Source organism: Engystomops pustulosus, chromosome 1 (genome assembly GCF_040894005.1).
Source record: "Engystomops pustulosus chromosome 1, aEngPut4.maternal, whole genome shotgun sequence".
NCBI lineage: Eukaryota > Metazoa > Chordata > Amphibia > Anura > Leptodactylidae > Engystomops > Engystomops pustulosus.
The window spans coordinates 287,346,420-287,370,141 of NC_092411.1; the positions used below are offsets into that span (position 1 = coordinate 287,346,420).

At 45.1% G+C, this 23,722-nt stretch overlaps 1 protein-coding gene across 7 annotated transcripts in view; it reads left to right on the top strand.

Moving 5' to 3' along the window:
- DYSF (dysferlin) overlaps nucleotides 1-23,722 on the top strand; it is a 173,496-nt gene that overhangs the window by 41,560 nt on the left and 108,214 nt on the right. For 4 of the 7 annotated variants that reach the window (XM_072126385.1, XM_072126384.1, XM_072126389.1 and 1 more), the window contains exons 11-20: nucleotides 917-1,032; nucleotides 1,294-1,420; nucleotides 9,253-9,356; nucleotides 9,935-10,003; nucleotides 11,394-11,437; nucleotides 13,771-13,853; nucleotides 17,682-17,717; nucleotides 19,512-19,627; nucleotides 19,865-19,978; nucleotides 20,791-20,968. In XM_072126385.1, the coding sequence (XP_071982486.1) occupies nucleotides 917-1,032; nucleotides 1,294-1,420; nucleotides 9,253-9,356; nucleotides 9,935-10,003; nucleotides 11,394-11,437; nucleotides 13,771-13,853; nucleotides 17,682-17,717; nucleotides 19,512-19,627; nucleotides 19,865-19,978; nucleotides 20,791-20,968 (987 nt within the window). The remainder of the gene's footprint in view (nucleotides 1-916; nucleotides 1,033-1,293; nucleotides 1,421-9,252; nucleotides 9,357-9,934; nucleotides 10,004-11,393; nucleotides 11,438-13,770; nucleotides 13,854-17,681; nucleotides 17,718-19,511; nucleotides 19,628-19,864; nucleotides 19,979-20,790; nucleotides 20,969-23,722) is intronic. The other 3 variants (XM_072126387.1, XM_072126390.1, XM_072126386.1) reach the window with 1 other exon arrangement.

Sequence of the window (23,722 nt, forward strand, 5' to 3'; positions counted from 1 at the left end):
TTACAGTCTATGAGGATGAGGGGGTGACACAAGAGCTTAAAGTCTCTGAGAATGAGGGGGAGACACAAGAGCTTACAGTCTATGAGGATGAGGGGGTGACACAAGAGCTTACAGTCTCTGAGAATGAGGGGGAGACACAAGAGCTTACAGTCTATGAGGATGAGGGGTGACACAAGAGCTTACAGTCTATGAGGATGAGGGGTGACACAAGAGCTTACAGTCTATGTGGATGAGGGGGTGACACAAGAGCTTACAGTCTATGTGGATGAGGGGATGACACAAGAGCTTACAGTCTATGAGGATGAGGGGTGACACAAGAGCTTACAGCCTATGAGGATGAGGGGGTGACACAAGAGCTTACAGTCTATGAGGATGAGCAGGGACACAAGAGCTTACAGTCTATGAGGATGAGGGGGGTGACACAAGAGCTTACAGTCTATGAGGATGAGGGGGGGACACAAGAGCTTACAGTCTATGAGGATGAGGGGGTGACACAAGAGCTTACAGTCTATGAGGATGAGGGGGGGACACAAGAGCTTACAGTCTATGAGGATGAGGGTGACACAAGAGCTTACAGTCTATGAGGATGAGGGGATGACACAAGAGCTTACAGTCTATGAGGATGAGGGGTGACACAAGAGCTTACAGCCTATGAGGATGAAGGGGTGACACAAGAGCTTACAGTCTATGAGGATGATGGAGTGACACAAGAGGTATAAGAGCTTGTATACTGTACTGTGAATGTCCTGTACATTTATACTGTACCTGCTTTTCTATTGTGTATCCCCCCACATATAGCATAACCTGTGTCGGGGTGTACTTTACACTAGTGGGGAGTCACACTGGTTATCCCCCAGCTTTCCCATTATGAGGGTAGTAATTATAGGGTCCTGGTATCTCGCTCTTCTGTCCTTAGAACACGCCTTCCTGAAGAAGTGGCTGCTGCTCTCCGACCCCGAGGATTTCTCTGCAGGGGCCAAGGGTTACTTGAAGGTCAGCCTCCACGTCCTGGGCCCCGGGGATGAGAGTCCGGTGAGTATAACATGCACTATACACCTAATAACATGTCACCCGCCAGCACTACTCCAGAACCAGCGGCTCCGCAGGGCCCCAGCCACTTCCTGCACCGGTACCACAGCTCTGGGTCCTATAGTGTCACAGCTCAGATATATATATATATATATTTTACATGTGTGTAGCTATTATCTTATAGTAGGAGGTTCCCGTGATTTCTGATGCCGCTCCTTCTCCTGTCTATAATAATCCTGAGGAATAAATCACTTTCATCCACAGCTGGAAAAGAAGGAATCTATAGAGGATAAAGAGGATATTGAGGGGAACCTGCTGCGTCCGGCAGGAGTGGCGCTACGTGGGGCTCATCTCACACTGAGAGTCTACCGCGCAGAAGATTTGCCTCAGAGTAAGTTATGATGGTGATCTCCCCCTAGTGGTGGTGTATAATCTGTATGTAGTGATCTCCTCCTAGTGGTGGTGTATAATCTGTATGTAGTGATCTCCTCCTAGTGGTGGTGTATAATGTGTATGTAGTGAGCTCCCCCTAGTGGTGATGTATAATGTGTATGTAGTGATCTCCCCCTAGTGGTGGTGTATAATCTGTATGTAGTGAGCTCCTCCTAGTGGTGGTGTATAATCTGTATGTAGTGAGCTCCTCCTAGAGGTGGTGTATAATCTGTATGTAGTGATCTCCCCTAGTGGTGGTGTATAATCTGTATGTAGTGATCTCCCCCTAGTGGTGGTGTATAATCTGTATATGGTGAGCTCCTCCTAGTGGTGGTGTATAATCTGTATGTAGTGATCTCCCCCTAGTGGTGGTGTATAATCTGTATGTAGTGATCTCCCCCTAGTGGTGGTGTATAATCTGTATGTAGTGATCTCCCCCTAGTGGTGGTGTATAATGTGTATGTAGTGATCTCCTCCTAGTGGTGATGTATAATCTGTATGTAGTGATCTCCTCCTAGTGGTGGTGTATAATGTGTATGTAGTGATCTCCCCCTAGTGGTGGTGTATAATGTGTATGTAGTGATCTCCCCCTAGTGGTGGTGTATAATGTGTATGTAGTGATCTCCCCCTAGTGGTGGTGTATAATGTGTATGTAGTGATCTCCTCCCTAGTGGTGGTGTATAATCTGTATGTAGTGAGCTCCCCCTAGTGGTGGTGTATAATCTGTATGTAGTGATCTCCTCCTAGTGGTGGTGTATAATCTGTATGTAGTGATCTCCCCCTAGTGGTGGTGTATAATCTGTATGTAGTGATCTCCCCCTAGTGGTGGTGTATAATGTGTATGTAGTGATCTCCCCCTAGTGGTGGTGTATAATCTGTATGTAGTGATCTCCCCCTAGTGGTGGTGTATAATCTGTATGAAGTGAGCTCCTCCTAGTGGTGGTGTATAATCTGTATGTAGTGATCTCCTCCTAGTGGTGGTGTATAATCTGTATGTAGTGATCTCCCCCTAGTGGTGGTGTATAATGTGTATGTAGTGATCTCCTCCTAGTGGTGATGTATAATCTGTATGTAGTGATCTCCTCCTAGTGGTGGTGTAAAATGTGTATGTAGTGATCTCCCCCTAGTGGTGGTGTATAATGTGTATGTAGTGATCTCCCCCTAGTGGTGGTGTATAATGTGTATGTAGTGATCTCCCCCTAGTGGTGGTGTATAATCTGTATGTAGTGAGCTCCCCCTTGTAGTGGTGTATAATCTGTATGTAGTGATCTCCCCCTAGTGGTGGTGTATAATCTGTATGTAGTGATCTCCTCCTAGTGGTGGTGTATAATGTGTATGTAGTGAGCTCCTCCTAGTGGTGGTGTATAATGTGTATGTAGTGATCTCCCCCTAGTGGTGGTGTATAATCTGTATGTAGTGATCTCCTCCTAGTGGTGGTGTATAATGTGTATGTAGTGATCTCCCCCTAGTGGTGGTGTATAATGTGTATGTAGTGATCTCCCCCTAGTGGTGGTGTATAATCTGTATGTAGTGAGCTCCCCCTTGTAGTGGTGTATAATCTGTATGTAGTGATCTCCCCCTAGTGGTGGTGTATAATCTGTATGTAGTGATCTCCCCCTAGTGGTGGTGTATAATCTGTATGTAGTGATCTCCTCCTAGTGGTGGTGTATAATCTGTATGTAGTGATCTCCTCCTAGTGGTGGTGTATAATCTGTATGTAGTGATCTCCTCCTAGTGGTGGTGTATAAAATGTATGTAGTGAGCTCCTCCTAGGGGTGGTGTATAATGTGTATGTAGTGATCTCCCCCTAGTGGTGGTGTATAATGTGTATGTAGTGATCGCCCCCTAGTGGTGGTGTATAATCTGTATGTAGTGATCTCCTCCTAGTGGTGGTGTATAATCTGTATGTAGTGATCTCCTCCTAGTGGTGGTGTATAATGTGTATGTAGTGATCTCCCCCTAGTGGTGGTGTATAATCTGTATGTAGTGAGCTCCTCCTAGTGGTGGTGTATAATCTGCATGTAGTGATCTCCTCCTAGTGGTGGTGTATAATGTGTATGTAGTGATCTCCTCCTAGTGGTGGTGTATAATGTGTATGTAGTGATCTCCCCCTACTGGTGGTGTATAATCTGTATGTAGTGATCTCCGTCTAGTGGTGGTGTATAATCTGTATGTAGTGATCTCCTCCTAGTGGTGGTGTATAATCTGTATGTAGTGATCTCCTAGTGGTGGTGTATAATCTGTATGTAGTGAGCTCCTCCTAGTGGTGGTGTATAACCTGTATGTAGTGATCTCCTCCTAGTGGTGGTGTATAATCTGTATGTAGTGATCTCCCCCTAGTGGTGGTGTATAATCTGTATGTAGTGATCTCCCCCTAGTGGTGGTGCATAACCTGTATGTAGTGATCTCCTCCTAGTGGTGGTGTATAATCTGTATGTAGTGATCTCCCCCTAGTGGTGGTGTATAATCTGTATGTAGTGATCTCCCCCTAGTGGTGGTGTATAATCTGTATATGGTGAGCTCCTCCTAGTGGTGGTGTATAATCTGTATGTAGTGATCTTCTCCTAGTGGTGGTGTATAATGTGTATGTAGTGATCTCCCCCTAGTGGTGGTGTATAATCTGTATGTAGTGAGCTCCCCCTAGTGGTGGTGTATAATCTGTATGTAGTGATCTTCTCCTAGTGGTGGTGTATAATGTGTATGTAGTGATCTCCTCCTAGTGGTGGTGTATAATCTGTATGTAGTGATCTCCCCCTAGTGGTGGTGTATAATCTGTATGTAGTGAGCTCCCCCTAGAGGTGGTGTATAATCTGTATGTAGTGATCTCCCCCTAGTGGTGGTGTATAATCTGTATGTAGTGATCTCCCCCTAGTGGTGGTGTATAACCTGTATGTAGTGATCTCCTCCTAGTGGTGGTGTATAATCTGTATGTAGTGATCTCCCCCTAGTGGTGGTGTATAATCTGTATGTAGTGATCTCCCCCTAGTTGTGGTGTATAATCTGTATATGGTGAGCTCCTCCTAGTGGTGGTGTATAATCTGTATGTAGTGATCTTCTCCTAGTGGTGGTGTATAATGTGTATGTAGTGATCTCCTCCTAGTGGTGGTGTATAATCTGTATGTAGTGATCTCCCCCTAGTGGTGGTGTATAATCTGTATGTAGTGAGCTCCCCCTAGTGGTGGTGTATAATCTGTATGTAGTGAGCTCCCCCTAGTGGTGGTGTATAATCTGTATGTAGTGATATCCCCCTAGTGGTGGTGTATAATCTGTATGTAGTGATCTCCTCCTAGTGGTGGTGAATAATCTGTATGTAGTGATCTCCCCCTAGTGGTGGTGTATAATCTGTATGTAGTGATCTCCTCCTAGTGGTGGTGTATAATCTGTATGTAGTGATCTCCCCCTAGTGGTGGTGTATAATCTGTATGTAGTGATCTCCTCCTAGTGGTGGTGTATAATCTGTATGTAGTGATCTCCTCCTAGTGGTGGTGTATAATCTGTATGTAGGGATCTCCCCCTAGTGGTGGTGTATAATCTGTATGTAGTGATCTCCCCTAGTGGTGGTGTATAATCTGTATGTAGTGATCTCCTCCTAGTGGTGGTGTACAATCTGTATGTAGTGATCTCCTCCTAGTGGTGGTGTATAATCTGTATGTAGTGATCTCCTCCTAGTGGTGGTGTATAATCTGTATATGGTGAGCTCCTCCTAGTGGTGGTGTATAATCTGCATGTAGTGATCTCCCCCTAGTGGTGGTGTATAATGTGTATGTAGTGATCTCCCCTAGTGGTGGTGTATAATCTGTATGTAGTGATCTCCCCCTAGTGGTGGTGTATAATCTGTATATGGTGAGCCCCTCCTAGTGGTGGTGTATAATCTGTATGTAGTCATCTCCCCCTAGTGGTGGTGTATAATCTGTATGTAGTGATCTCCTCCTAGTGGTGGTGTATAATCTGTATACAGTGAGCTCCCCCTAGTGGTGGCTGTATAATCTTCATGTAGTGATCTCCCCCTAGTGGTGGTGTATAATGTGTATTTAGTGATCTCCCCTAGTGGTGGTGTATAATCTGTATGTAGTGATCTCCCCCTAGTGGTGGTGTATAATCTGTATGTAGTCATCTCCCCCTAGTGGTGGTGTATAATCTTTATATGGTGAGCTCCTCCTAGTGGTGGTGTATAATCTGTATGTAGTGATCTCCCCCTAGTGGTGGTGTATAATCTGTATGTAGTGATCTCCCCCTAGTGGTGGTGTATAATCTGTATGTAGTGATCTCCTCTTAGTGATGGTGTATAATCAGTATGTAGTGATCTCCCCCAAGTGGTGGTGTATAACCTGTATGTAGTGATCTCCTCCTAGTGGTGGTGTATAATCTGTATGTAGTGATCTCCCCCTAGTGGTGGTGTATAATCTGTATGTAGTAATCTCCTCCTAGTGGTGGTGTATAATCTGTATGTAGTGATCTCCCCCTAGTGGTGGTGTATAATCTGTATGTAGTGATCTCCTCCTAGTGGTGGTGTATAATCTGTATGTAGTGATCTCCTCCTAGTGGTGGTGTATTATCTGTATGTAGGGATCTCCCCCTAGTGGTGGTGTATAATCTGTATGTAGTGATCTCCCCCTAGTGGTGGTGTATAATGTGTATGTAGTGAGCTCCTCCTAGTGGTGGTGTATAATCTGTATGTAGTGATCTCCTCCTAGTGGTGGTGTATAATCTGTATGTAGTGATCTCCTCCTAGTGGTGGTGTATAATCTGTATGTAGTGATCTCCCCCTAGTGGTGGTGTATAATCTGTATGTAGTGATCTCCTCCTAGTGGTGGTGTATAATCTGTATCTAGTGATCTCCTCCTAGTGTTGGTTTATAATATGTATGTAGTGATCTCCTCCTAGTGGTGGTGTATAATCTGTATGTAGTGATCTCCTCCTAGTGGTGGTGTATAATGTGTATGTAGTGGTCTCCCCCTAGTGGTGGTGTATAATGTGTATGTAGTGATCTCCCCCTAGTGGTGGTGTATAATCTGTATGTAGTGATCTCCGTCTAGTGGTGGTGTATAATCTGTATGTAGTGATCTCCTCCTAGTGGTGGTGTATAATCTGTATGTAGGGATCTCCCCCTAGTGGTGGTGTATAATCTGTATGTAGTGATCTCCCCCTAGTGGTGGTGTATAATCTGTATGTAGTGATCTCCGTCTAGTGGTGGTGTATAATCTGTATGTAGTGATCTCCTCCTAGTGGTGGTGTATAATCTGTATGTAGTGATCTCCTCCTAGTGGTGGTGTATAATCTGTATGTAGTGATCTCCCCCTAGTGGTGGTGTATAATCTGTATGTAGTGATCTCCTCCTAGTGGTGGTGTATAATCTGTATGTAGTGATCTCCTCCTAGTGGTGGTGTATAATCTGTATGTAGTGATCTCCCCCTAGTGGTGGTGTATAATCTGTATGTAGTGATCTCCTCCTAGTGGTGGTGTATAATCTGTATGTAGTGATCTCCCCCTAGTGGTGGTGTATAATCTGTATGTAGTGATCTCCTCCTAGTGGTGGTGTATAATCTGTATGTAGTGATCTCCTCCTAGTGGTGGTGTATAATCTGTATGTAGGGATCTTCCCCTAGTGGTGGTGTATAATCTGTATGTAGTGATCTCCCCTAGTGGTGGTGTATAATCTGTATGTAGTGATCTCCTCCTAGTGGTGGTGTATAATCTGTATGTAGTGATCTCCGTCTAGTGTCGGTGTATAATCTGTATGTAGTGATCTCCTCCTAGTGGTGGTGTATAATCTGTATGTAGTGATCTCCTCCTAGTGGTGGTGTATAATCTGTATATGGTGAGCTCCTCCTAGTGGTGGTGTATAATCTGCATGTAGTGATCTCCCCCTAGTGGTGGTGTATAATGTGTATGTAGTGATCTCCCCTAGTGGTGGTGTATAATCTGTATGTAGTGATCTCCCCCTAGTGGTGGTGTATAATCTGTATATGGTGAGCTCCTCCTAGTGGTGGTGTATAATCTGTATGTAGTCATCTCCCCCTAGTGGTGGTGTATAATCTGTATGTAGTGATCTCCTCCTAGTGGTGGTGTATAATCTGTATATAGTGAGCTCCCCCTAGTGGTGGCTGTATAATCTTCATGTAGTGATCTCCTCCTAGTGGTGGTGTATAATCTGTATGTAGTGATCTCCCCCTAGTGGTGGTGTATAATGTGTATTTAGTGATCTCCCCTAGTGGTGGTGTATAATCTGTATGTAGTGATCTCCCCCTAGTGGTGGTGTATAATCTGTATGTAGTCATCTCCCCCTAGTGGTGGTGTATAATCTGTATATGGTGAGCTCCTCCTAGTGGTGGTGTATAATCTGTATGTAGTGATCTCCCCCTAGTGGTGGTGTATAATGTGTATGTAGTGACCTCCTCCTAGTGGTGGTGTATAATGTGTATGTAGTGATCTCCTCCTAGTGGTGGTGTATAATCTGTATGTAGTAATCTCCCCCTAGTGGGGGTGTATAATCTGTATGTAGTAATCTCCCCCTAGTGGTGGTGTATAATCTGTATGTAGTGATCTCCCCCTAGTGGTGGTGTATAATCTGTATGTAGTGATCTCCCCCTAGTGGTGGTGTATAATCTGTATGTAGTAATCTCCCCCTAGTGGTGGTGTATAATCTGTATGTAGTAATCTCCCCCTAGTGGTGGTGTATAATCTGTATGTAGTGATCTCCCCCTAGTGGTGGTGTATAATCTGTATGTAGTAATCTCCCCCTAGTGGTGGTGTATAATCTGTATGTAGTAATCTCCCCCTAGTGGTGGTGTATAATCTGTATGTAGTAATCTCCCCCTAGTGGTGGTGTATAATCTGTATGTAGTAATCTCCCCCTAGTGGTGGTGTATAATCTGTATGTAGTAATCTCCCCCTAGTGGTGGTGTATAATCTGTATGTAGTAATCTCCCCCTAGTGGTGGTGTATAATCTGTATGTAGTGATCTCCCCCTAGTGGTGGTGTATAATCTGTATGTAGTGAGCTCCCCCTAGTGGTGGTGTATAATCTGTATGTAGTGATCTACCCCTAGTGGTGGTGTATAATCTGTATGTTGTGATCTCCTCCTAGTGGTGGTGTATAATCTGTATGTAGTGATCTCCTCCTAGTGGTGGTGTATAATGTGTATGTAGTGAGCTCCCCCTAGTGGTGGTGTATAATCTGTATGTAGTGATCTCCTCCTAGTGGTGGTGTATAATCTGTATGTAATGAGCGCCCCCTAGTGGTGGTGTATAATCTGTATGTAATGAGCTCCCCCTAGTGGTGGTGTATAATCTGTATGTAGTGAGCTCCCCCTAGTGGTGGTGTATAATGTGTATGTAGTGATCTCCCCCTAGTGGTTGTGTATAATCTGTATGTAGTGATCTCCCCCTAGTGGTTGTGTATAATCTGTATGTAGTGATCTCCCCCTAGTGGTGGTGTATAATCTGTATGTAGGGATCTCCTCCTAGTGGTGGTGTATAATATGTATGTAGTGATCTCCTTCTAGTGGTGGTGTATAATGTGTATGTAGTGATCTCCTCCTAGTGGTGGTGTATAATCTGTATGTAGTGATCTCCTCCTAGTGGTGGTGTATAATCTGTAAGTAGTGATCTCCTCCTAGTGGTGGTGTATAATCTGTATGTAATGAGCTCCCCCTAGTGGTGGTGTATAATCTGTATGTAATGAGCTCCCCCTACTGGTGGTGTATAATGATATACTGGTAGTAGCTAGACTTTTATCCTGTTCTCCAAGTTTTCCTCCATCACCCACATCTTGTTCTCTCCTCACCCTCAGTGGATGACGCTGTTCTGGACAACGTGAAGCAAATATTCGGGATCGACAGCAACAAAAAGAACCTGGTGGATCCTTTTGTAGAAGTCAGCTTTGCCGGGAAGATGGTGAGTGCCCGTCCTCATGGTCCTGGAGTATTGGTAGATGCCACCCATGAGCACCCAGGACCTCAGCAAGTCCCCTGCTCATGTGAGCGCTGAAGAAGCTTCATTCTCAGGGGAGGTCCCAGAGCTCGGGCCCCCACCCTACACTTTGGAGTATCTGATATATAACCTGAGAGACTCTTTCTATAGTAAGAGCAGAAATATAAGCTTCATCTTAAACTCCTTATTTTTGGGTCCCTGATGTTTAGTACAAGTTGATGTGTTGGATGGAACTTGTGCAGTATCCTATGTCCCCAGCAGGGGGTGCTACATGCACGTCTATAGATCTCTATGGTCTCCTGCGGGAGATCGGACCTTGTGTTCCATGAATCTCATTTATAGAAGGTTTAGCAATGATGTGCGGCTCGTGTGGTGTATAATGTGACATATGGGACCTGTCACATGTTTCAGTAGGAGACATTGGGATTATTGCCAAGACAATGGAAACATTGGGGCAGATTTATTAAAATTCTCCCAAAGTTACACAAACCGTCTCATGTCCTCAGAGTCGTCTGAACCCTTTATTTTCTTGTGCATCGTAGACTTACAGTAAGATATTGGAGAAGAACGCCAACCCTCAGTGGAACCAGAGCATCACCTTACCCATCAGGGTGAGTAGTGGGCGGAGGGTCTGTGATATGTCCTATCTATAGTGCCCCCCTCAATGTCCTATCCAAGGTGTCCCCATTAATGTCTCATCTATAGTGCCCTTATCAATGTCTCTCCCAAGGTGTCCCCCCTAAATGTCCCATCCATGGTGCCCCCCTCAGTGTTTCCTCCAAGGGGTCCTTCTCAATGTCCCATTTATGGTGTAACCCTCAATGTCCCATCCATGATGTCCCTATTAATGCCCTAACTATAGTGTCCCCCTCAATGTCCCATCCATGATGTCCCCCTCAATGTCCCATCCATGGTGTCCACCTCAATGTCCCAACTATAGTTTCCCCCTCAATGTCACACCCATGGTGTCCCCCCCAATTTCCATCCATGGTGTCCCCCCCAATTTCCATCCATGATGTCCCTCTCGATGTCCCAACTATAGTGACCCCCTCAATGTCCTATCTATATTGTCCCCCTCAATGTCCTATCCAAGGTATTCCCATTAATGTCTCATCTATAGTGCCCCCTCAATGTACCATTCATGGTGTCCCTCTCAATGTCATATCTATAGTGCCCCCCTCTATGACCCTCCCAAGGAGTCCCCCTCAATGTCCCACCTATGGTGCCCCCCTCAATGTACCATTCATGGTGTCCCTCTCAATGTCCTATCTATAGTGTCCTCCTCAATGTCCCATCCAAGGTGTCCCTCTGTGTCCCATTTATATTGTCCCCCTTAATGTCCCATCCACAGTGTCTCCCACCCTCAATGTCCCATCTATACTGTCTCCTTAAATGTCCCATCCTTGTTGTCCCCCTCAATGCCCCGTCCATGGTATCTCTCTCAATGTCCCATCTATAATGTCCCCCTCAGTGTCCGGCCCATAGTGTCCCCACCAATATTGTTCCAGAAATTGTACCCGTATAAATGCCTCAGTCTCGATGCTTTACATAAGTTTCCCATCTACAATTTAGAATTTTTCATAAACTCTCATATTGGACAATAATTCTGCCAGTTATAGTGCCCCAGACATATCCCAATCCCAGCTTCTCCATGTTCTAAGTGTTCCCCTAGAATATCGCTGCTCTTCTCCTATTTGTAATGTGAAAATGGGCAAAGCTTCAGTGTGACCCCAGATGCCTCGGTGGATGCTGGACTTGGGGGTCAGGCTGTAACCTGCCTGTATCTGCCACCACTTGTATCCCCTCAAGAGTTACAATTAGATAAACCACGAGATGTAACCCCCCCCCTTCCACCAATGGTACAGGCCTATCAGAATGTCAGACTGTAACTCCCATAACCTGATTGGCCGCCAATGGTACCACCCCCGCTGTTCTTTAGCCCTCCCCTCTCTCATGTCATGTGAGGCTGCACATCATCACTGTGTAATATTTCCCTCCTAGTTCCCGTCTATGTGCGAGAAGATGAGGATCCGGCTCACGGACTGGTGAGTGATCAGGGACCCCGAGATAGTGCCTGCAGGTTGTAAGGGATGGACTGTGGGGCATGCTGGGTATTTACATTATCATACATGTAAGAGAAAAGGAACATCTCAGTGACAACCCCAGCTCTACTACATCTTCGGTATTCCTAGTGTGACCATCTAATGGAAATTGTGGCAGAATGTACCAACATAGGCCCTTCATCAGGCTGGCCACTTGTGCAGCAAAGGGTGTTGTTTCACCAGCAGCCACCAGGGGAACAAATGTGAATCGGAATTTAAAGAGAACCGGTCATGCAAATTAACCCACTCAAAAAAAAAGGCTTCATTGAAAAATATGATTAAAAAGCATCGCCCTTATGCCCAAATGGTTCCTTCCCATGGCTGCAATGTTACAAAAATCAGTTTGTAAACTTATATACAACTCACCTGATGTGAGTCCATCACACTAAGTGAATCCTGCAAAATTTACTTGCATTACCCTGTCTCCTTCTTCCTAATTCAAAGATATTCTGCTGTATGGAGACCTCTGTTACCTTATTGGGCACTTAAAGTCATGTGACCAGGATGATGTCATCAAAGGTCATGTTACATCTGCAACGTCTACCCCATGTATGTATCTGATGACAGGAATCACAGCAGCCTCCATGGAGGCTTCTGTGATTTCATGTGATCAGATATATGCATGGTGTACAGTGCTAATGTTAGAAGGCTAAAAGATCTGTGATGATGTCACTCTGGTCAACTGACATGCTGAGAAGAGGCATGGAACTTGGGGAGGAGTACATGGGAGGGAGCAACTGAACAGGGCACACCTCCACCGATGCTAGGGAATCTAATTTATATACCAGTGTTTGCATGTATGTCCGCTAAAGGAATCTGCACCATTGCATTTATAATCACCAAATTTTGCACAACTAGTCATAGGCTAGATTTTAAATAGAAATATTCACCCCATTCTTTCCAAAATCCACTTTTTACAGGAGCCATTTTCTGCTGCTGCTGTGGTAGTTAGCCATGATTGGTGGTGAGCTGAGCCATGATTGGTTTACATTCTGCCACACGATGGGGGCCATTTACTAAGGGCCCGAATCGCGTTTTGCCGATGCGTTATCTGAAAATTTCCGATTTGCGTGGCCGTACAAAAACCCGATGGATTCGGAAAAACCGCCGTATCTAAAAAAAAATAAAAGTGTTGCTTGACACGTGCTTACCTGCACCCAGCGGAGGACGGTGAACTCCAGTGCATTCCAATGAACTTCAGCGCAGCAGCAACACCTGGTGGACATCGGAGGAACTACCTTAGTGAATCCCGGACGGACCCGAATCCTCCACAGAGAACGCGCCGCTGGATCACGAATGGACCGGGTAAGTAAATCTGCCCCAATGAGTATAAGACGCTTATGTGTGAGGTAAGATGAATAGGGATACAGCGAGACAGGCAGGGAGCATGTGTGAGTGAGAGACAGACAGGGAGAGTGAGTGAGAAACAAAGACAGGCAGGGAGAGTGATTGAGAGACAGAGAAACAAGCAGGGAGAGTGATTGAGAGACAGGTAGAGAATGAGTGAGAGACAGGCAGAAAGAATGAGTTAGAGAGAGACAGGCAGGGAGAGTTAGTGAGAGACAGGCAGGCACAGAGAGTGAGTGAGAGACGGGCAGGGAGAGTGAGTGAGAGACGGGCAGGGAGAGTGAGTGAGAGACAGGCAGCAAGAATGAGTTAGAGAAAGGCAGGCACAGAGAGTGAGTGAGAGACAGGCAGGCACAGAGAGTGAGTGAGAGACGGGCAGGGAGAGTGAGTGAGAGACGGGCAGGGAGAGTGAGTGAGAGACGGGCAGGGAGAGTGAGTGAGAGACGGGCAGGGAGAGTGAGTGAGAGACGGGCAGGGAGAGTGAGTGAGAGACGGGCAGGGAGAGTGAGTGAGAGACGGGCAGGGAGAGTGAGTGAGGGGCAGGGAGAGTGAGATATAGAGAGACAGGCAGGGAGAGTGAGATACAGAGAGACAGGCAGGGAGAGTGAGATACAGAGAGGCAGGGAGAGTGAGTGAGAGAGGGGCAGGGAGAGTGAGATACAGAGAGACAGGCAGGGAGAGTGAGATATAGAGAGATAGGCAGGGAGAGTGAGGTAGAGACAAAGAGACAGACGTGCAAGGAGTGTGAGTGAATGACTTAGAGACAGGCAGGGAGAGTAAGCAGGCAGGGAGCCCACCTCCAGGTATAGGACTTCTCAAGTTGGCCAAGTCTATTGTTAGGTTGTTACGTTTATTCACAGAATTGCCCCCACCCCTCAGCCGAACTGATAGAGGAGGATTTACCCTGTTTTTATGATTTACTCTTGTAGGGACCGACTCACCCATAATGACATCATCGGGACCACTTACCTGAGCATGTCCAAGATCTCTGCTCCTGGAGGGGAGCTAGAAGGTAAGTGCCCTCTGCTCCCTTGGGCATGCTGGTGTTGGGCACATATGTATTTCGTGATCCCACTTAACCCCCTTCCCAGTGTAACTGCACGATGCACTCACCAACTGATCTTTATGTGGTCTATAGGTTTCAGTGTTGGTCTTGATTAAGGAGATCCGCCTGTGAGGGGAGCAATGCTTCATGGGAAAACAGTATGCAAATTAACACCGATAGAAGCTGTGTGCATGTTTTCCATCTTTCCTGACATCCTTGTGTACTTTGCTTAGGCTAATAACATCTGTGCTGTGTGCATGATGTAACTGCTCGTGTGGAGCACATGCGTGATGTATGAGGCACAGAACCAGCAATGTCCATCTTCACCTGATGTGACACTTCCTTCACAGTTCTAAAATTATTTACCTTCAGTACCATTTCTCACCACTGTACCAGCCACAAGCCAACAGGGCCACCTTTTAATTAAAATTTTTTTTTTACTTGCAGTACCATTTCCTACCACCGTGGTAGTTAATTTTATATATAGGAACCAATGACACAACCCATGCACTTGTGCAAACAACCATTCTAAAACCTCCAGTAAAAATAAGACCATCTTAAAGAAGTTTTACCCCAAATAACACACCCTCCCATCAACATGATATAAGATAATTTGGGGGTTGACCGGTAAAACACCACAACAATCAAAAGACTACACTAGATAAGTATTATCTTTTGGACAACCACTTTAAGGCTGGAATCAAACACAATGCGAATTTCTTCACCTTACTGTAAATGATAAAATTGTCTGCCTACATCCACCACTAGGGGGAGCTCACTACATACAGATTATACACCAACACTAGGAGGAGATCACTACATACAGATTATACACCACCACTAGGGGGAGCTCACTACATACAGATTATACACCACCACTAGGAGGAGATCACTACATACAGATTATACACCACCACTAGGGGGAGATCACTACATGCACATTATACACCACCACTAGGAGGAGATCACTACATACAGATTATACACCACCACTAGGGGGAGATCACTACATACAGATTATACACCTCCACTAGTGGGAGATCACTACATACAGATTATACACCACCACTAGGAGGAGATCACTACATACAGATTATGCACCACCACTAGGAGGAGATCACTACATACAGATTATACACCACCACTAGGGGGAGATCACTACATACAGATTATACACCACCACTAGGAGGAGATCACTACATACAGATTATACACCATCACTAGGAGGAGATCACTACATACAGATTATACACCACCACTAGGAGGAGATCACTACATACACATTATACACCACCACTAGGAGGAGATCACTACATACAGATTATACACCACCACTAGGGGGAGATCACTACATACAGATTATACACCACCACTAGGAGGAGATCACTACATACAGATTATACATCACCACTAGGGGGAGCTCACTACATACACATTATACACCACCACTAGGAGGAGATCACTACATACACATTATACACCACCACTAGGAGGAGATCACTACATACACATTATACACCACCACTAGGAGGAGATCACTACACACACATTATACACCACCACTAGGGGAAGCTCGCTACATACAGATTATACACCACCACTAGGAGGAGATCACTACATACAGATTATACACCACCACTAGGAGGAGATCACTACATACAGATTATACACCACCACTAGGGGGAGATCACTACATACAGATTATACACCACCACTAGGAGGAGATCACTACATACAGATTATACATCACCACTAGGAGGATCTTACTACATACAGATTATACACCACCACTAGGGGGAGATCACTACATACAGGTTATACACCACCACTAGGAGGAGATCACTACATACAGATTATACACCACCACTAGGGGGAGATCACTACATACATAGTATACACCACCACTAGGGGGAGATCACTACATACAGATTATACACCTCCACTAGTGGGAGATCACTTTATACAGATTATACACCACCACTAGGGGGGGATCACTACATACAGATTATACATCACCACTAGGAGGAGATCACTACATACATATTATACACCACCACTAGGGGGAGATCACTACATACAGATTATACACCACCACTAGGGAGAGATCACTGCATACAGATTATACACCTCCACTAGGGGGAGATCACTACATACAGATTATACACCACCACTAGGAGGAGATCACTACATACAGATTATACACCACCACTAGGGGGAGATCACTACATACAGATTATACACCACCACTAGGGGGAGATCACTACATACAGATTATACACCTCCACTAGTGGGAGATCACTATATACAGATTATACACCACCACTAGGGGGAGATCACTATATACAGATTATACACCACCACTAGGGGGAGATCACTACATACAGATTATACATCACCACTTGGAGGAGATCACTACATACAGATTATACACCACCACTAGGAGGAGATCACTACATACAGATTATACACCACCACTAGGGGGAGCTCACTACATACAGATTATACACCACCACTAGGAGGAGCTCACTACATACAGATTATACACCACCAATAGGGGGAGATCACTACATACAGATTATACACCACCACTAGAGGGAGTTCACTACATACAGATTATACACCACCACTAGGGGGAGCTCACTACATACAGATTATACACCACCACTAGGGGAAGCTCACTACATACACATTATACACCACCACTAGGAGGAGATCACTACATACAGATTATACACCACCACTAGGGGGAGATCACTACATACAGATTATACACCACCACTAGGGAGAGATCGCTGCATACAGATTATACACCTCCACCACTAGGGGGAGATCACTACGATCACTCCACCACTAGGGGGAGATCACTACATACACATTATACACCACCACTAGGGGGAGCTCACTACATACAGATTATACACCACCACTAGGGGAAGCTCACTACATACAGATTATACACCACCACTAGGAGGAGATCACTACATACAGATTACACACCACCACTAGGGGGAGATCACTACATACATATTATACACCACCACTAGGGGGAGATCACTACATACAGATTATACACCTCCACTAGTGGGAGATCACTACATACAGATTATACACCACCACTAGGAGGAGATCACTACATACAGATTATACACCACCACTAGGGGGAGATCACTACATACAGAGTATACACCACCACTAGGAGGAGATCACTACATACAGATTATACACCACCACTAGGAGGAGATCACTACATACAGATTATACACCACCACTAGGAGGAGATCACTACATACAGATTATACACCACCACTAGGGGGAGATCACTACATACAGATTATACACCACCACTAGGAGGAGGTCACTACATACAGATTATACACCACCACTAGGGGGAGATCACTACATACAGATTATACACCACCACTAGGGGGAGATCACTATATACAGATTATACACCACCACTAGGGGGAGATCACTACATACAGATTATACACCACCAGTAGGGGGAGCTGATTTACATACACATTAAACACCACCACTAGGGGGAGCTCACTACATACAGATTATACACCTCCACTAGTAGGAAGCCCTTCTGGTCCTACTGGACCCTGTATAGGTCCTTAGCATCGCCGGCTGAGCCTGTGTTGTGTGTGCCTAATGTTTCATCACTTTTTTGTCTTTATTCTAACCCCTTCCCATGTTGTCATCATCATTAGTGATGTCTGCTCCTTGATAAGATCCATTCATGTGACACCTCTGACGCCATCTCTAACCAGGACTTCTTTCTTTGTGCTTCAGATGAGACCACGGGAAAGCCGTCGGCCGTTCTTACCTGTACGTCCTCTACGATGTCCTCTATCATTCCTATAGCCATGATGTAGTGTGTGACTAGCGGATGTAGCAGAGCTGTATGAGGGTGTAGGGGGAATATCTTATAGGGGGCGGCTGTGTTCATGGATCTCACCGTATACTCTGTATACGCGCTACTGGTGCCAGGGGCGTAACTACAGTGGTAGCAGCCATAGGAAACGCTATGGGGCCCACAGTGTCAGGGGGCCCCAGCATCCGACCTGACACACTAAAGAGTGGAGGATGTGCATCATTATATCTATATTATGCTGCACTTTGTACATCAAAATATGTATATAACGTATATGTGATGTATATATGCTGCATCAGTGATGTGTATATGCTGTATGTGTATACGGTGTATGGATATACTGTATGTGTGTATATATGCTGTGTGATTGTAACTTGCATGTGTGAGTATACAAATATGTATAATTTTCAAGCTGGAAGCGGGGCCCCATGCCGAAGCCTGCTATGGGGCCCTGACACTCCTAGTTACGCCACTGACTGGGGCTTCACTCTCATGTAATCGATTGGGGGCGGATCTCCAGTACTCAGCATGAACACTACATAGTTTGTGGCGCTGTTTGCTCTTATTGCAGTTGGGTCCTAGTTTTCTTGGAATTCCATCTTGGAATTGTCCACAGGGACACGCTGACACTTGGGGGGACAGGACAGGGACACGCTGACACTTGGGGGACAGGACAGGGACACGCTGACACTAGGGGGACAGGACATGGACACGCTGACACTTGGGGCACAGGACAGGGACACGCTGACACTTGGGGGATAGGACAGGGACACACTGACACTTGGGGGACAGGACACGCTGACACTTGGGGGGACAGGACAGGGGCACGCTGACACTTGGGGGACAGGACAGGGACACGCTGACACTTGGGGGGACAGGACAGGGACACGCTGACACTTGGGGGGACAGGACAGGGACACGCTGACACTTGGGGGGACAGGACAGGGACACCCTGACACTTGGGGGACAGGACAGGGACACGCTGACACTTGGGGGACAGGACAGGGACACGCTGACACTAGGGGGACAGGACAGGGACACGCTGACACTTGGGGGACAGGACAGGGACACGCTGACACTTGGGGGACAGGACAGGGACACGCTGACACTTGGGGGATAGGACAGGGACACGCTGACACTTGGGGGATAGGACAGGGACACGCTGACACTTGGGGGACAGGACAGGGACACGCTGACACTTGGGGGGACAGGACAGGGACACGCTGACACTTGGGGGACAGGGACACGCTGACACTTGGGAGGACAGGACAGGGACACGCTGACACTTGGGGGGGACAGGACAGGGACACTCTGACACTTGGGGGGACAGGACAGGGACACGCTGACACTTGGGGGGACAGGACAGGGACACGCTGACACTTGGGGGGACAGTGCAGGGACACGCTGACACTTGGGGGGACAGGACAGGGATACGCTGACACTTGGGGGGACAGGACAGGATACGCTGACACTTGGGGGACAGGACAGGGACACGCTGACACTTGGGGGACAGGACAGGGATACGCTGACACTTGTGGGGTCAGGACAGGGACACGCTGACACTTGGGGGACAGGACAGGGATACGCTGACACTTGTGGGACAGGACAGGGACACCTTGACTCTTGGTGAACATGACAGTGCGATGCTGACACTTGAGCTACAAGTCATTAGATGTTTGGTGTTTTCCAATATAGGCAAAAGTCCATTGATGTCCATTAATTTTGGACCTTGATCTCTTTGCCCCTAGTTGATGACAGTTTGGGGTTCCTTCCCACCTTCGGACCATGTTATGTGAACCTTTATGGAAGCCCCAGAGAATTCACTGGGTTCCCGGACCCCTACGAAGAGCTGAACATGGGGAAGGTAAGAGGGAGGCCACCACTGCCCATAATATATGGACTTGGTGGAGTGTCCAGTCTGCATCTGTTTTGTATCTTGCCTGAATGATGGGATACGAATCTACTTCATTTCCATGTTGTCTTGGCTCGTCCACCACCAAAGTTCTCTGTTCTCAGCACATTCCTCTCGGAGGCTTTCTCCATGCTCTCCTGGTGTCTGATCCATACTTTCCAGTACAGATGACCTCTGTTTGTCGTGCAGGGAGAAGGAGTAGCCTACAGAGGACGTGTCCTCCTGGAGCTGGAGACCAAGCTGGTGGAACATACTGAGCAGAAGGTGGAGGACATATCTCCTGATGACATCTTACGAGTCGAGGTAATGACAGCTACTCCGGGATTATATGACTTCCATAAAAGCAGTGGGAACATCTGTTAATCCCTCCATTCCCCCTAAACGATTGAACAGATCTTACGGGTTTTACCTGGGAACGATTTGTGGACTGGAACGTTCACTCCTAATCAGGAAGACATAAATTGCCTTAATTGGGGTTGCGGATGTTTTTTCTTTTTTCCGATGTTGGAATTCTTCATGGAAAGGACTAATTTGTGTTCTGATTGTTTGTACAAGTCTTACGTCCTGCGAGGGGAGGTTTGATGGACTATGTGATGGGATCCTGCTCGCTTACCTCAAGTAGAATCATTATACAAATTCAGGAGGGGCCTGGGCGGTTTTCCTGAAAAATAATGGGGGCTATGATATCTTCCTGTAACATGGGGGGGTTGGTATCGGCCTCAAATAGGTGTTTTGCCCACTGGATCCACACACTTGGATTATAGGTAAAGGTTAAAGGGGTTTTCCAAGTGGTGGTGCCAACAACCGTTCCCTACATTGATGACCTATACTGAGGATAGAACCAGCAAAACCCCTAATAATCCACGTTTTCCAATTGAATTTTCTGTGAAGACTCTCAAACTTTTTGAGAAGTTTGGTCCAAAACTAGATGCACCAAATTGTGATTAAATCTGCCAGATATTTTCAGTTTGATTGACAATTTCAATAGTGAATCTGTCTCTTGGCGTCTATGGTAAACCATTCCAGGCCACAGGTGCATCACAAGAGAAGTTCTGAACATGAAATGTGAAAATAAACATAGAATATATAATACATCCATCCATGTTACCTTCTAGAAGTATCTCCGGAGGAGGAAGTACTGCCTCTTTGCTGCCTTCTATTCCGCTACCATGCTGCAGGATGTTGATGACGCCATTCACTTTGAAGTCAGCATCGGGAACTACGGCAATAAGTTTGACACCACCTGCTTACCCCTGGCCTCCACCACACAGTACAGCAGGGCGGTATTCGATGGTGAGAGTTGTGTATGATGTGATAATAATTACACATAGTTTCCCGGACTCCTGGAGTATGAGGGGCAAACAATGTGCCAGGTTATAATTGGTGATAAATAAATGGTGTGTGCAGAGCGTAAAAAGCAGCGCACCACGTCCTAATACTCCATAGCTGTGCCTGTAAACTGTGCAGACCTCGCCACATAATATACACTAAATATTACCGCGCCCTCTGCCAAGACATAGAACAGACAGGTTCATATAGAAGTACAATATACTATATGCTATATTCTTGTACATAGGGGGCAATATTATAGTAGTTATATTCCTGTACATAGGGGGCAGTATTATAGTAGTTATATTCCTGTACATAGGGGGCAGTATTATAGTAGTTATAGTCTTGTACATAGGGGGCAGTATTATAGTAGTTATATTCCTGTACATAGGGGCAGTATTATAGTAGTTATATTCTTGTACATAGGGGGCAGTATTATAGTAGTTATATTCTTGTACATAGGGGGGCAGTATTATAGTAGTTATATTCTTGTACATAGGAGGCAGTATTATAGTAGTTATATTCCTGTACATAGGGGGCAGTATTATAGTAGTTATATTCTTGTACATAGGAGGCAGTATTATAGTAGTTATATTCCTGTACATAGGGGGCAGTATTATAGTAGTTATATTCCTGTACATAGGGGGCAGTAATATAGTAGTTATATTCTTGTACATAGGGGGCAGTATTATAGTAGTTATATTCTTGTACATAGGGGGGCAGTATTATAGTAGTTATATTCTTGTACATAGGGGGCAGTATTATAGTAGTTATATTCTTGTACATAGGGGGGCAGTATTATAGTAGTTATATTCTTGTACATAGGAGGCAGTATTATAGTAGTTATATTCTTGTACATAGGGGGCAGTATTATAGTAGTTATATTCCTGTACATAGGGGGCAGTATTATAGTAGTTATATTCCTGTACATAAGGGGCAGTATTATAGTAGTTATATTCCTGTACATAGGGGGCAGTATTATAGTAGTTATATTCCTGTACATAGGGGGCAGTATTATAGTAGTTATATTCTTGTACATAGGGGGTAGTATTATAGTAGTTATATTCTTGTACATAGGGGGCAGTATTATAGTAGTTATATTCTTGTACATAGGGGGCAGTATTATAGTAGTTATATTCTTGTACATAGGGGACAGTATTATAGTAGTTATATTCTTGTACATAGGAGGCAGTATTATAGTAGTTATATTCTTGTACATAGGGGGCAGTATTATAGCAGTTATATTCTTGTACATAGAGGACAGTATTATAGTAGTTATATTCTTGTACATAGAGGGCAGTATTATAGTAGTTATATTCCTGTACATAGGGGGCAGTATTATAGTAGTTATATTCCTGTACATAGGGGGCAGTATTATAGTAGTTATATTCTTGTACATAGGGGGCAGTATTATAGTAGTTATATTCTTGTACATAGGGAGCAGTATTATAGTAGTTATATTCTTGTACATAGGGGGCAGTATTATAGTAGTTATATTCTTGTACATAGGAGGCAGTATTATAGTAGTTATATTCTTGTTCATAGGGGCAGTATTATAGTAGTTATATTCTTGTACATAGGGGGCAGTATTATAGTAGTTATATTCTTGTACATAGGGGGCAGTATTATAGTAGTTATATTCTTGTACATAGGGGGCAGTATTATAGTAGTTATATTCTTGTACATAGGGGCAGTATTATAGTAGTTATATTCTTGTACATAGGGGGCAGTATTATAGTAGTTATATTCTTGTATATAGGGGGCAGTATTATAGTAGTTATATTCCTGTACATAGGGGGCAGTATTATAGTAGTTATATTCCTGTACATAGGGGGCAGTATTATAGTAGTTATATTCCTGTACATAGGGAGCAGTATTATAGCAGTTATATTCTGGTACATAGGGGGCAATTTTTATTAGTAGAAACAAACAAAATACATGGTACATTCCAATCAGAATTTAACAGAAATCATACATTGAAATTAATAAATAAATGTATAATAAGTAACTTAAATGTCCATCATTGGTTAAAGGGAAAAGGATTTAACATAATTACATGATCCATTAGTCCAGACATATATTCCTCCATAACTTTCTATTCCCATCACTTTTCCCAATCTCTATGTATCTGATCCATCTGAGCTCAGACATTATAAGTGTGACTGCGGTCATGTGCTGGAAGGTCTCATTGTGGATGGAGACTCGGGTCCTGTTGTGCCAGTGGTAATACTTAATGATGGTGATAATGAGGTACATGGTCCCCCGGTCAATGTCCATTATATGTGGTGTTACCCCATAGATTATATCTGGGTATCTAAGAGACTGTAGACGTGGTATTTTCAGTCTGTGGGACACCTTCTCCCATATCTGCCTCCCACCCTGGCACTCGGTGGTAAAGTGCTCCAAGGTCTCCTCTTGTTGACATCCTAGGGGACACATACGGTCAGAGACGCTCAGGAATTTTAAATTTCCTCTGACAAATAGTCTCCCATGCAGAGATAACCAGGCGATGTCAAAGAATTTGGCTGGAAGCCTCGGTCCATTAAGGAGCCTCAGACTCTCCTGCAGGGTGGCCATTGTGCAGTCCCTCAGAGCTGGCTGTACTGTATAGAAGGTCTTACAGATATTAGTGTAAAGGTCCTTCCTGGTCTTACTCTCTAAAAATGTCTTGTCTAGCCTCCACTTTTTCAAACACCTGAGACCATACTCCAGATACTG